At 45.5% G+C, this 14,929-nt stretch overlaps 1 protein-coding gene across 1 annotated transcript in view; it reads right to left on the bottom strand.

Moving 5' to 3' along the window:
• COG6 (component of oligomeric golgi complex 6) overlaps positions 1 to 14,929 on the bottom strand; it is a 206,333-nt gene that overhangs the window by 98,969 nt on the left and 92,435 nt on the right. The window contains exon 6 of the mRNA XM_073613271.1: positions 13,657 to 13,739. Within this exon, the coding sequence (XP_073469372.1) occupies positions 13,657 to 13,739 (83 nt within the window). The remainder of the gene's footprint in view (positions 1 to 13,656; positions 13,740 to 14,929) is intronic.

The following is a 14,929-nucleotide window of genomic DNA, read 5'->3' on the forward strand; positions in this document are numbered from 1 at the left end:
TCTCCAGAAGGAACCGCGCTTCGATCGGGATCATCGGGAAACGCAGACCTCAAATGCCGGCTAGGTAAGCTGCCCTTAAGCTTGCTATATTTCTGCCTTTTCCTATGTATCCTATCTGTCGGTTCTCAAGGAAACCAGACCACTCTCGGACCTTTCTGGTTGGGTAACGTGTGTGTGTGAATGTGTTTGTGTCCCCCTTCACGGGTTGGACTGTGTGTGGATAGGGAAAATCCTCTGCAGTTCCCTGCGTTGACTCCTTGTGGGCGACCTGGGTCAGAGGCGCATGGTAGGGTCAGATAAAACTCAGAGAAGAGAAGAGACGAGGAGGGTCTCTTAATGAGTGTTTTGTCTATTGTCATAAACCCCTTCTATCCACGTAGATAAGTGGAGACTATTCTTGTAAATCTGCAGATTTGCTGTACTATTTGTTTTAGAGGCAAGAGGGTGTAGGCACAAGTAGAGAAGAGAGAAGACTGGCCAGTCATTATGGGCATTAAATTAATTAAGGGAATGAAGGGAGAGAGGCCTTCAGAAAATGCCCAGCGCAAGATGAGCGCTAGAGAATATATGAACCGAAGGTACGGTTCTGCCTATACTGAGCCCCTAGATAAATGGGTAGAATGGACAAAGGGAACAGCTAAACCTTTAAAATCTGAAGGGACTTTTGATTTAAAAGTATGGCAAACTTTTCTGCACGATTATGGCCCACTACTGTGCAGTGAAGGAACGTGGAAAATAGCTTGCACATGGGAGACAGAAGCTAAAGTAGCAAATCAAACTGGCTTGACGGAAATATTTAATAAAAGTACTGCCCAAATTTACTACGTTTAGCCAGAAGACTCTGTAGAGGAGGACCCCCTACCTTATGTGGCTGCCAGTTTGGCTTTAAGGGGACCACGCACAAAAGCAAAAGAATTAGATTACATGGAACACACAAAAGATGAGCTATGCAATATAGTAGAGAGCAGAGGTTTAACAGCCCCATATCAACCTACAAAGAGGGATTTGGCTCGTATCCTAGAAACAGATGATTGGCATAAATCAAAGGGCACATATGCAAACCTAGATCTCTCTGAACTTAAGGCTTTGGCCAGAGAAAGAGAGATAGAGTCTGAACTTCCAGAGCAAACCATAATTTCCAAATTGTGGCAGCAAGATGAAGAGAGAAGGAAGGGAGATGCCAGCCCTTCTGCCCCTGGCATAGAGAAATCTGTTGCAGTTTATCCTGTCAGAACCCAATTAGTTTTTGAAGGTGATGCTGTTGACAGTAAGTCTCAAATTAAATGGCATGTACCTTTTAGTCCCCAAGATATGAGAGCCATATTAGAAGGATTGGGAGATCCTAGAAAGAATCCAATTGGGTTTGCAAACAAACTCAGTGCTGCACAGGAAGCATATGAGGCTTCTGCTACTGACATTCATCAGCTTCTTATTAAAGCAGTGGGAAGCAACATGTCTGGCTATATACTTAAAGAATGTGGTGTAGACGTCAAAAATCTAGGTAAGATGGTTAGTGGACGGGAGGTTTGTGAGAAATTGAAGGAAAAATTGCCCCAAATATATGGACAAACCAGACATGCTGAATTTATGAATGCTAAGCAAGGGAAAGAGGAAGCAGCAGGGGCTTATTGGAGGCGGTTAAGTGATATGGCTGAGGAAGCAGGCATTAAAATAGAGGAAGAGAAGGCGGGAGAAACTGCAAGTCCATCTACACAACTGGTGAAACAAAGGTTTCTTGATGGTTTAATACCCCAGTTGAAAGAAAAGTTGTTCACAGCAAGGCCTGAGGCAGGCAATATGTCTATTCGAGACGTCCTGCCTATCCTGTTGTCCATAGAAAACAGGATTAACCAAAAAGACAGCAAACCCAAGGTAATGTACATGGGGAAGCAGAGAGGAAAAGGAAAAGGAAGAGGCAAAGGCAATTTCAGAAATCATGGCAATCGGGGACCAATTATATGCTACAATTGTGATGGGGAAGGACACATAGCCAAATTCTGCCATCTTCCTGACCGTAGACTAGAAAAGAGCTTAGAGGCCCCTCATGCTGATCCCAGTTCTCTGCCAAAAGCAGTGGATCAGGCATAGGAAAATGGCATGCCAGTATCAATCATGTTAAATAGGGGAGACAATGGTCCCGAGGCCAGAGTAAAAGTATTTTTACAAGAACTCCCCTATCCTGGAGGAGAAACAGAATTAACCTGTTTAATTGATACTGGTGCAAGCCGAAGTGTTTTTAATATAGAGGACTTACCTCCAGGATTATTATTTACAAATGTTATCTCTGGTGTTGGCCTAACCGGGACCTCTACTGATTTGGTTGAGTCCAAGCCACTTAAACTCAGGCTAGGACAGCAAACAGAAATTGTCACTAAAGTGTTAGTTTCAGACACAGTTCCTACCAATCTTTTGGGAGCTGACATTTTGAACCAAATTTTAGCAAACATAGACTACACTCCTACAGGAGTCCAAGTGGTCAGTAGTCTATCAGGAGAAGTTTTAAATTCTGCCTGTGGAGTATTTTTAATCCAAGACTCCACTCTGTCATTTCCACCAGAATTGAAAGTGATTCCCACTGAATTATGGGCCACCAGCAAATATGATGTAGGTCTGCTGGATTGCACCCCAGTCATGATAAAAATTAAACCAGGAGCCCATCTCCCACAGATTAAACAGTACCCACTGAGTATTGCTCAGACTGAGGGGATAAAGGATCAAATCACTCAACTGAAAGCAGCAGGGGTTGTTGTACCAATTAAGTCCCAGGTCAATACACCCCTGTTCCCAATTGCAAAGAAGCCAGACAAGAAGGGTGGGCAGGTGACATATCGCATGGTGCATGATTTGAGAGCCATTAACAATATAATAGAGGCAGATACCCCGATCGTGCCCAACCCCCGCACTTTACTAAGTGGAATACCTGCCTCCAGCACCTGCTTTACAGTGATTGATCTTGCAAATGCTTTCTTTTCGGTGCCCCTGCACCCAGATTGCTGGCACCTTTTTTCATTTACCCATGATGCCCAAAAGTTAGCATGGACAAGATTGCCCCAAGGCTGTGTGAGTAGCCCCTCTGAATATAATACTGCGTTAAAGCAAGTATTGGACCAATGGTCCCCCTCACACCCAAACACAGTTTTGCTTCAGTACATAGACGATTTGCTTATTTGTTCTGATACAAAGGACATTTGTAGCAGAGAAACAGTAAGCCTTCTCCTGTTTCTCTATAACAGTAACAACAAAGTTAGCAAAGATAAGCTACAATACTGCCAAGAGAAAGTGATCTTCCTGGGTCACTGCATTTCACATGGAATCCGTCACCTAACCCCAGATCGAGTTAAAACTCTACAAAACTTTGAAAAGCCAAGAAATGTCCGGCAACTACGTGCCTTCCTGGGGTTAGTGGGATATTGTAGGGACTGGATTCCAAATGCATCAGAACTTATGGCTCCTCTATATGAGGCTACCACTAGAAACCCTTTCAAACTCACATGGGACAATGAATTGCAGATGAAGGAGCTTATTAAAATTTTGTCTGAAGCTCCCGCCATTGGACTTCCTGACTATACTAAGACTTTCTCGTTGTTCTTGGCGAGCCAGCCAGGAGTCAATGAAGTCAATGGATTTGCTGCAGGTGTACTCACCCAGCTACATGGAGACAAACAGAGGCCTGTGATGTATGTATCAGCCTCATTAGACCCTGTCATCAAAGGCTCCCCCAGTTGTATGCGAGCCATAGCAGCCTGCATTTTGCTGCTAGACAAAGTAACGGAGCTTGTACTAGATTCTGCTCTGATCCTGTATGTGCCACATGCAGTACAGGAAATCATGAATCAAGTAAATACTAGACATGTGTCTGCCAGTAGATTTGACAAGTACCAGTCTGCTCTTTTTGCTCCATCGAATTTAACAATCAAACGATGTGTTACTTTAAATCCGGCTACTCTTCTTCCTATAATTGATGAGGAAGATGCAACAAATGGTACTGATGTAGAACCTGAGAGTTTTTCTCATGATTGTATGGCTCTTATGGAGGTAGAAAGGGCCTCTGTCACACCAGCAAAAGATGAGCCCTTATCAGATTGTGACACACACTTATTCGTAGATGGTTCCAGATTTTACACTGACGATGGTCAGCCACACACAGGGTTTGCTGTAACCACTACAGACACCATTTTACATCAGGAAGCATTGAAACCCCAGATGTCAGCACAGGAAGCGGAGTTGTATGCTGTAGTCAAAGCATGTCATCTCCTAGAGAATCAAAGGGGAAATGTTTACACTGACAGCAGATATGCATTTGGAATAGCCCACGATTATGGGCCTATCTGGAAAGCACGGCACTTTCTGACTAGTGCAGGGAAGCCAGTGAGACATGCAAAACTCATAGAGCGGCTATTTGAGGCCTTTCAGAAACCAGCAGAAGTTGCCATCTTGAAGGTAAAAGGGCATGCGAGGGGAAGTGACATGACAGCCAGAGGAAATGCTTTAGCGGACCAAGCGGCAAAGGATGCTGCCCTTATGGCATTTGGAGTCACATCCACTGTAGGGGTCGCCCAGGTAGCAGGGACAGATTCCCCTCATCAAGAGCAGTGGGATGTAGAAACTCTAATTCAGTTGCAGAACCAGGCCCCTGATGAAGAGAAGGATAAGTGGATCAAATGTAATGCTACCCAAAATCAGCAGGGCCTGTGGAGCGCTGACAACAGGTGGTGTCTACCCAGGAGTTTGTACCCAGTTTTAGCACAGCTGGCACATGGCGTCAGTCATCTTGCTAAGGGCGCGATGGTGGCACTTACTGACTGCTATTGGATAGCACCTGGATTTAGTGCATTTGCAGCCAGGTTTTGTGCTTCATGTCTCACTTGTGCTCTGTACAATGCAGGGAGGCCTGTTCATGTTCCCCAAAGGCATTCTCCAAAGCCAGATTTCCCTTTCCAAAGAATTCAAATAGACTACATTCAGATGCCCAGAATAGGCACCTATGAGTTTGCTTTAGTGTGTGTTGACATGTTTTCAGGTTGGCCCGAGAGCTGGCCAGTAGCCAAAGCAAATGCAAAAACAACAGCAAAGAAAATTTTGAATGAAATAGTTTGTAGATATGGAGTTCCTGAAACTATTGAGAGTGACAGAGGAACCCATTTTACTGGGGAAGTAATGAAAGAGGTAATGGAAGCCCTTCACATACAGCAAGCTTTCCATACACCTTATCATCCACAAAGTAGTGGTAAAGTTGAGAGACTTAATGGAATTTTGAAAAACAGATGTGCAAAAATTAAAGCAGATACAGGAAAAGGATGGGTGGAAGCTTTGCCATTAGCCCTATATTCTGTAAGAACTACCCCTAAACAACCACATGGGCTGTCCCCCTATGAGATTTTATTTGGAGGGCCACCCAAAACAGGGCTATATTTTCCCCAACAGTTGCAGGCTTCTCACTCTAATCTGTTAGAATATGTTCAGATTTTGCAAAGAACATTGAATAAAATACATGAAGGTGTTTATAAATCTATCCCCGACCCAGATTCTGTTTCAGGTATTCACAGAATCCAACCAGGTGACTGGGTGGTGGTCAAGCGACACGTCAGAAAGCCACTAGAACCAAAATTTGACGGACCACATTTGGTGCTTTTGACAACCGGTTCTGCTGTCAAGTTGGAAGGAAAGCCCACCTGGATTCACGCCAGTCACTGCAAGAAAATCCTGAAGTGATGATATCCTTTGAAAAAAAGATGATAATGTTTCTTTTCTTTTTGTTGTTTGTGAGAACTGAGACATGGAAAAATAACCCTTTCATCCAAATGTTAAAATTGTATGCAACCCATAGCAACGCTAGTAACTGCTGGGTGTGTTCTCACTTACATCCCCAAACAGGTACATGTTATATTGGGAAGTTAGTACCTGCTTTGGCTGTTCGCAAAGATACAGTGCGACCAGATAAAGTCCAGAATACCCTTTAGTGTTCAAAAGAGAACTGTTCACTGAAGGTGACATGGCATGGTCATGGTTCCCTTCCTGGACAGGATGGGGAATTGAAGCAATGAAAAGACTAAATAATTACACTAGAATTGTAGATGAGATTATTAACCTTACTACCACTGATATAGGTTTATTAAATGAAGAAATGGCTCAGCTTAAAAAAGTAGTATTAGAGCACAGATTAACGCTAAATTATCTCACTGCAGCTCAAGGTGGGATGTGTAAGATATTTCGCACTGACTGTTGTATATACATTTCTGATAATGAGGACATTATTAAAGGACATCTTGCTAAGATAAGAGAACTACAGAATAAGGCCAGAGATATTGCTAAAGATGGATGGAACCCCTTTCAGGGTTTAGGAGGTTTTGGTGATTTTTTATATGGCATAGCAACATGGTTACAGAAACTAGGCGCTTACATTGTGATGTTCCTATTTCTCATGTTTGTTATTTACTTCCTCATCAGGCTATGCCTCTGTGTGACTACCCGCTGTACCAACAAATGTACCACCAGCCCTGATGAACCCATTATTGTGAGAAAGCTAGGAGAGAGCTGAACAGGACGCCGTCTCTCTGCGCCAATGTAACAGGAGTTACCAGCAATCGGCTGAATGTAACGCGGAGAAGAATGGTGTCAAATAAACAAAAGGGGGGAAATGACATGGACATTCACTGTACTGTTCATTTAAGCACAGGAGAATCCATTTTGTTCTCACTGTTGAAATGTGTTCTGTAACCTTCACCTAACACACAGACACTTCTCCTACTAAACGCTCTCTACTCCCCCCTCCCTTTTCAAGGTTTTACTTTTGCAATTGTTCTATTCGCTAGTTTTTAATAATATATTTCTATTTGTTAGCTTTTAATAACATATTGCTATTTGTTACTTTTTAATAACATCTCACACCACCCCTTTCTTATCTATGTATAAAATAACATGTAATAATAAATTTTTCACCGAACGGACATTTTAAACACAGTGATTGAGTCCTGTGAATCTGTTCCTGCAGCTGCAGTATTAACTTTGTTTTAGAGTCCCAATCAGAAATCAGTCATATCACAAGTGAGATTGAGGCATGGGTTTGCATCGGTCTCACTGCAATCTCTCTCCCCCAGCCGGCAGATGAGTTCCCGGGCTCCGGTGAGTGCAGCACAGCCCGGGAACTACAGGAGACGGGGGGATCGCCGGCAGGTGGGGGAGGCACAGCACTGCCGACTCTGTAAAAGTGGTCTGCAGCTATGGAGTTGCCGGATAACTTTCACTTTGAAGCCGGTCGCTGGCTAAACAAAACCCACACAGGCCGATGCTTGTGATTAAGGATTCACTCTTTGGACGTACATAGTATGTACAAAGAGCTCAATTGGTTATCAAGTGTGTGTGTGTGTGCGCACACACACACACACACACACATATATATATATTAACCAGTTCCCGACCAGCAACCGCAGTTATACTGCGGCAAGTTGGCTTGGCTGTGCGAATCGACGCAGGGCCGGTCCTGGCCGGGGTGCACGGGGTGCAGTGCACCCGGCGCCACAGAGGTGGGGGCGCTGAAGCGCCAGAGTGCTCCCCTCCCTCCTCCTCCTCTCCATGTCCACAAGCGGCTCTTTCCACCGGTCACCGCAGCCACCGCCGTCGATGTGTCTCTTGCCGTAGCCCAGCCATCCCCCCTCCCTTCTCCTGTCAGCGGAGGAGAGCGGAACTAGCCACAGATCGGAAGGGGGGTTGTCCTGGGGGGGTCTATACTAATGGAGGGGGGTGGTTTGTTTTGGGGGGTCTGTACTAATGAAGGGGGGGTGGTTTGTTCTGGGGGGGCTGTACTAATGGAGCGGGGTGGTTTGTTCTGGGGGGTCTGTACTAATGGAGGGGGGTGGTTTGTTCTGGGGGTCTGTACTAATGAAGGGGGGGTGGTTTGTCCTGGGGGGGGTCTGTACTAATGGAGGGGGGGTGGTTTGTTCTGGGGAGGTCTGTACTAATGGAGGGGGGGTGGTTTGTTTTGGGGGGGGTCTGTACTAATGGAGGGGGGTGGTTTGTCCTGGGGGGTCTGTACTAATGGAGGGGGGTGGTTTGTTCTGGGGGGGTCTGTACTAATGGAGAGGGGGGGTTTGTTCTGGGGGGGGTCTGTACTAATGGAGAGGGGGGGTTTGTTCTGGGGGTCTGTACTAATGGAGGGGGGTGGTTTATTCTGGGGGGTCTGTACTAATGGAGGGGGGTGGTTTGTCCTGGGGGGTCTGTACTATTGGAGGGGGGTGGTTTGTTCTAGGGGGGTCTGTACTAATGGAGAGGGAGGGTTTGTTCTGGGGGGTCTGTACTAATGGAGGGGGGTGGTTTGTTCTGGGGGTCTGTACTAATGAAGGGGGGGGTTTGTCCTGGGGGGTCTGTACTAATGGAGGGGGGGTGGTTTGTTCTGGGGGGTCTGTACTAATGGAGGGGGGTGGTTTGTCCTGGGGGGTCTGTACTAATGGAGGGGGGGTGATTTGTTCTGGGGGGGTCTGTACTAATGGAGAGGGGGGGTTTATTCTGGGGGGTCTGTACTAATGGAGGGGGGTGGTTTGTCCCGGGGGGGTCTGTACTAATAGAGGGCGGGTGGTTTGTCCTGGGGGTCTGTACTAATGGAGGGGGGGGGGTTTGTTCTGGGGTGTCTGTACTAATGGAGGGGGGGGTTTGTTCTGGGGGGTCTGTACTAATGGAGGGGGGTGGTTTGTTCTGGAGGGTCTGTACTAATGGAGGGGAGTGGTTTGTTCTGGGGGGTCTGTACTAATGAAGGGGGGTGGTTTGTCCTGGGGGGTCTGTACTAATGGAAGGGGGTGGTTTGTTCTTGGGGGTCTTTACTAATGGAGGGGGTGGTTTGTCCAGGGGGGTCTGTACTAATGGAGGGGGGTGGTTTGTTCTGGGGGGGTCTGTACTAATGAAGGGGGGGTTGTCCCGGGGGGTCTGTACTAATGGAGAGGGGGTGGTTTGTCCCGGGGGTCTGTACTAATGGAGGGGTGGTTTGTTCTGGGGGGTCTGTACTAATGGAGGGGGGGTGGTTTGTTTTAGAGGGGTCTGTACTAATGGAGGGGGGTGGTTTGTTTTGGGGGGTCTGTACTAATCGAGGGGGATGGTTCTGTACTAATGGAGGGGGGTGGTTTGTCCTGAGGGGGATCTGCACTAATGGAGGGGAGTGGTTTGTTCAGGGGGGGTCTGTACTAATGGAGGAGGGGTGGTTCTGTACTAATGTAGGGGGGGTGGTTTGTTCTGGGGGGGTCTGTACTCATGGAGGGGGGGCGGGTTGTCCTGAGGGGGGTCTGTACTAATGGAGGGGTGGTTGGTTTGTCCTGAGGGGGGTCTATACTGATAGAGGGGGGTGTTTTGTCCTGGGGGGTCTATACTGAGGGAGGAGTTTATACTTAGTGGGGGGTCTGCACTGACGGAAGGGGGTCTATACTTAGTGGAGGGGGATCTGTACTGAAGGGCGACTATAGTTGGTGGAGGGGGGTGACACCATGTTTTACCGCACCAGGTGACACCCCTCTCCCTCTCCTCTTCGCGCGCGCTGCTATACTAGTGAGCGGCGCACTATGTTTCTTCCCCCCACCTTCATATCGGCCAGGGAAGAAAAACAAAGGAGCAAAGAGGAGGATTGTGGGGCATGTAGTCCCGAGGACCGGCAGCCCCACTGTAACACGGAAACTGCAGCCCACACAGCATGCTCAGCTGAATGGGAGAGAGAGAGAGAGCCAGGAGTCCGGAAAAGCTTTCAGGGAAGTACACCCAGTACTCCAGAGGGAGAGGACAGTGCTGAGGGAACACCATCAGAGAGAGAGAACCCCGCTGACCTGCACCACCAGAGGGAAAGCCACACAGCCTGGCGCCATCCCTGGCGGAGAAAGGAATGGAGTCATTGCCAGAATACAGATCTGGGTGCTACTCAGCGGACTCGCCACGGGCAATTCAGAGTGAGCTGACTCCTGATCAGAGGAACCGTTGTTGCTGTATTGCTGGGTCAGGTGAGAGGGCCGATCGGCCACTATTTACTAACGTCCATAGGAACTGTAGTCTCTGACCATCTCTTGTATCATGTCTGCAGTCTCTGATCATCTCCTGTACTATGTCTGCAGTCTCTGATCATCTCCTGTATCATGTCTGCAGTCTCTGACCATCTCTTGTATCATGTCTGCATTCTCTGACTGTCTCCTGTACTATGTCTGCAGTCTCTGACCATCTCCTGTATTATATCTCCAGTCTCTGACCATCTCCTGTAGTATGTCTGCAGTCTCTGACCATCTCTTGTAACATGTCTGCAGTCTCTGACCATCTCTTGTAACATGTCTGCAGTCTCTGACCATCTCCTGTATCATGTCTGCAGTCTCTGACCATCTCTTGTATCATGTCTGCAGTCTCTGACCATCTCTTGTAACATGTCTGCAGTCTCTGACCATCTCTTGTAACATGTCTGCAGTCTCTGACCATCTCTTGTAACATGTCTGCAGTCTCTGACCATCTCTTGTAACATGTCTGCAGGCTCTGAACATCTCCTGTACTATGATTGTAGTCTCTGACCGTCTCTTGTATCATGTCTACAGTCTCTGACTGTCTCCTGTATTATGTCTGGAGGCTCTTTCTAACAGACTCTCTAACAGACAGCCCTCTGTGTGCATTAGAGAGACTCCCCTCCAGGTCTCATTAGTGTACACTCTTCCTGTATTTTCTTTATTGTTAAAAGATCATGGGAAGATCCCAGGGTAATGAAGACTTCTTAGGGGAGCATCTCTGTGTTTGAGTCGTTGCCATAGTAACATTTGTAAAGGGGAGGAGTTGGTAAGATTACCACACCCGCGTGGGGGCGCCAGAAATATTTCTGCACCCAGGCGTCTGTGACCCTAGGATCGGCCCTGAATCGACGTACTGACACATCGGTACGTGCACTGGATTTTGCAGGCGTGCGCACCCACCGCAGAGGGGCAGAACAGGGATCTGCCTTTGTAAACAAGGCGGATCCCCGTTCTGACAGGGGAGGAGAAAGAGATCAGCTGTTCCTAGTGATCAAGAACAGCGACCTCTCTCTACTCCCAGTCAGTCCGTCCCCCATGACAGTTAGAAAGCACCTCCCTAAGGAACACTTAACCCTTTGATTGCCCCTAATGTTAACCCCTTCCCTGCCAGTGCCATTTATACAGTGATCAGTACATTTTTATAGCACTGATCACAGTATTGGTGTCACTGGTCACCAAAAAGTGTCACTTAGGGTCAGATTTGTCCACCGCAATGTTGCAATCCTGCTATAAAATTGCAGATCGCCCGCCATTACTAGTAAGAACAATAAAAAGTGCCTAAATCTTTCCCCTATTTTGTAGACGCTATAACTTTTGCGCAAACCAATCAATATGCGCCTATTGCGATTTTTGGGGTTTTTTTTACGAAAAATATGTGGCAGAATACATATTGGCCTAAACTGATGAATAAGTTTTTATTTTTAAAAATTTTTTTGGATATGTATTATAGCAGTAAAAACTCGTTTTTTTTTCTTGTTTGTTTTTTGTTTATAGCGCAAAAAATAAAAAAATTACAGAGGTGATCAAATTAACCACAAGAAAGCTCTATTTGTTGGAAAAAAAAAAAAGACATAAATTTTGTTTGGGTACAGCGTCGCACGACCGTACAATTGTCAGTTAAAGTAACGCAGTGCCGTATCACAAAAAATGGCCTGGTCAGGAAGTGGGTAAATGCTTCCAGGGCTGACGTGGTTAATATACACAGTGGGTGTAAGAAAACAATCCCCCCCACCTTTAAAATAATCACATTTTGTTGAGTTGCAGCTTGAAATGAAGACACAGTTTTCGTTTTATCCAGCTGTATTTACTCACTGAAACTTATAACATCCAAGTAAAAGATATAACATCAACATGTCAGAAAACAATAAAAATAAAAAACAGAATCACTGAGTTGGAAAAAGGTTCACCCCCCCTTGTGTCAGTATTATTGAACCACTTTTTGCTTTAATTACAGCCTTTAATCTATTTTTTCTTAGACCTGACCATAATAAGGAAAATGTTCACAAAAGTACTATATCTTATTTGATTTGGCTCCTTAAAATCACCCCAAGTACAGAAAAATACCAGAGCTGACAACTCTGCCTCTGCTGAACTGGAATCCAAAGCAGTGTTGACAGCCCTGTTGGACTACATAATTCCCCCTCGACTCATCTCCATAACATAAGGAAGAGGTACTGTATTTTTAATCCTAAAGACAACAAAAGCACGATAAAATCCCTTTAAAGTCTGAGCAAAATAAAAGAAGCATATTCAGGTAATCTCTGCGATGCATAGACAACTCCACAATATTGCCAGAGTCCTCTCTTGTTGGACAATAGAACACCTCCCCCTCTCCTCATCTCCATGACAAACTTTTCAAAACTTCTTTTTCAATTTCGAACCCAACATTTCATTAAGAAGGTACAAAGGTCTTATCATGTAGGGTCTTTTATCATAACTTTTCCTACATACATATTTCATGTAAAATAGTAGTATGAAGGGTCCCTGTTACCAAGTGCACCGACTTAATAACATAAAAGATACCAAATTGATATATTACAAAGAATCAAAGTCTTTGCTATTCCTAAGAGGCTCTAGAGCAGTGGTTCTCAACCTGGGGGTCGGGACCCCATCGGGGGTCAAATGACGATTTGCCAGGGGTCACCAAATCCTGGGCTGTTCCTAAAGCCGGCACCACTCTCCCAGCCTTTTTGCGGCCGCCCAGCTGGGCTGTCCCTGGAGCCTGGAGCCGCCCTGCTGGGCTGTTCCTGGAGCCCGCGGCTGCCCACTCAGCCTCCTCCCAGCTGCTCATTCAGTTCACGGCATGGGTGGGGGGCAGAGACTAGAGGTCAGCTGACTGGTGAGGAATGTAAAGTGGGAGGGGCTGGAGGTGACCCTATCTCCTGATTTCGGCATAGGTGTCAATGCTACGAGACACCACAGAGCTGGAGACACAGTGAAGCCGGAGACACAGTGAGTAACACTATCTGTAATTAGAGTTGCCATTAAAAATCCCCACTATAGTTCTCAGATCAGCAGATGACCTTGATCAAGAGCACCTAAGTTGGCTAAACAGAACTCCCCCCAGCACTGCCACTCATCCCAATCCCCCCACCCCCCAAGGCATAAGAGAAGGAATAAAAATAGAGAAAACATGGAAGTGAGAGGAAAAGAGGGGGAGGAACAAAGAAAAAGAGAGAGAAAGAATAGGAAAAAGACGGCTAGAGAGAGAGATTGGGAAAAAAACAAGCAATTAGGATAGAGAGAGATAAAAGGTTAAGAAAGGAGAACAAAGAGAGAGTAGTACATCCTAAAATGTACCATAAGGGGTTTTAATACTGTACAAGTGGAAGGGACTAAGGGAGTGCTAAATGTCTGTTTGTTAGGGGCACAAATTACTTGTCTTGCCTTGGGTGCTGACAATCCACGCTACGAAAATAATTTTACTGTTAGGGGTCCCCACAACTTGGGAAATTTTATCAAGGGGTCACGGCACTAGAAGGTTGAGAACCACTGCTCTAGAGAATTTTTTTAGAACAGTATAAACATATATTTCTTGCCGACAAATTGGTTTGTGAGTATTAGAAGTATCTAGGAAGAATTATCTTGGTAATGCCTGGTATAATGTACATAGAAAACGACATATAAACACAAAACTTACCCTGCGGTTTGTTGGTTTGTTCGCAGAAGCACTTTGACATCATTATGGATCTGTTTAACTTTATCCAGAACCTTGAAGAACTCCTTTAAATTAAGAGCAAATGATAACTTCAGAATCGCCTAACCCTCCACAAAACACAAATGCAGCAACATAAAAAAAAAATCAAAAAGATCTGCGCTAGGTCAAAGATGGTATAAAAGCAGTCACTCTAATGCCCCGTACACACGGTCGGATTTTCCGATGGAAAATGTCCAACCGGAGCGTGTTGTCGGAAATTCCGACCGTGTGTGGGCTCCATCGGATTTTCCGACACACAAAGTTGGAGAGCAGGAGATAAAATTTTCCGACAACAAAATCCGTTGTCGGAAATTCCGATCGTGTGTACACAAATCCGACGGACAAAGTGCCACGCATGCTCAGAATAAATAAAGAGATGAAAGCTATTGGCCACTGCCCCGTTTATAGTCCCGGCGTACGTGTTTTACGTCACCGCGTTTAGAACGATCGGATTTTCCGACAACTTTGTGCGACAGTGTGTAGACAAAACAAGTTTGAGCCAACATCCGTCGGAAAAAATCCTAGGATTTTGTTGTCGGAATGTCCAAACAAAGTCCGACCGTGTGTACGCCCTATAACAACTATGACACCTGCTGTAAACAATATACCGTAATTCAGATAAGAAGCCACGCTAAAAAATTCAAATGTACAATGTGTAACAAATAATCTCCATATAATGAACACAAATGAAGGTGTAATGTGATAAAAAATAAATCAAACAAAATGATACCTACAAATCATACAATAACGGAGCATTAAATATCCTAATTAGCGAAATTAAAAACAAATACATATATCAATGTGCAAAATCTGGAATCAGATGTAAGCAAAAAATGTCCATAAAGTGCAAAAATGTAGACATGGTTCACCAGCGAGCTCCATCACCCAACACCAACACTTAGCATATGTCTCTTACCAGATAGCGTGGACCACACACTAGAATGGTCATAAAAGCATGTATTATCCGACATCTGTAATAAGTAGTGGCTGCTCAACGATGGCTCCGAATGGATCGAGGATAGAAAAAACAAACAAGCATAGTGAAGCCAGCTGTAATCGAGGCATCACACCAAATAGCTCATTGTGCCAAACAATATTGGCATCCTACAGAACTTCTGACTGTCACAAACTTCTCTATGATCATCGTGTGTCAACTGGAACCCGGGAGGCTGGCAAAAGTCCAGTTGACTTGATTTCTAAACCCAAATGCTGGATT

This window comes from Aquarana catesbeiana, linkage group LG02, assembly GCF_042186555.1.
Source record: "Aquarana catesbeiana isolate 2022-GZ linkage group LG02, ASM4218655v1, whole genome shotgun sequence".
Classification (NCBI taxonomy): Eukaryota; Metazoa; Chordata; class Amphibia; order Anura; family Ranidae; genus Aquarana; species Aquarana catesbeiana.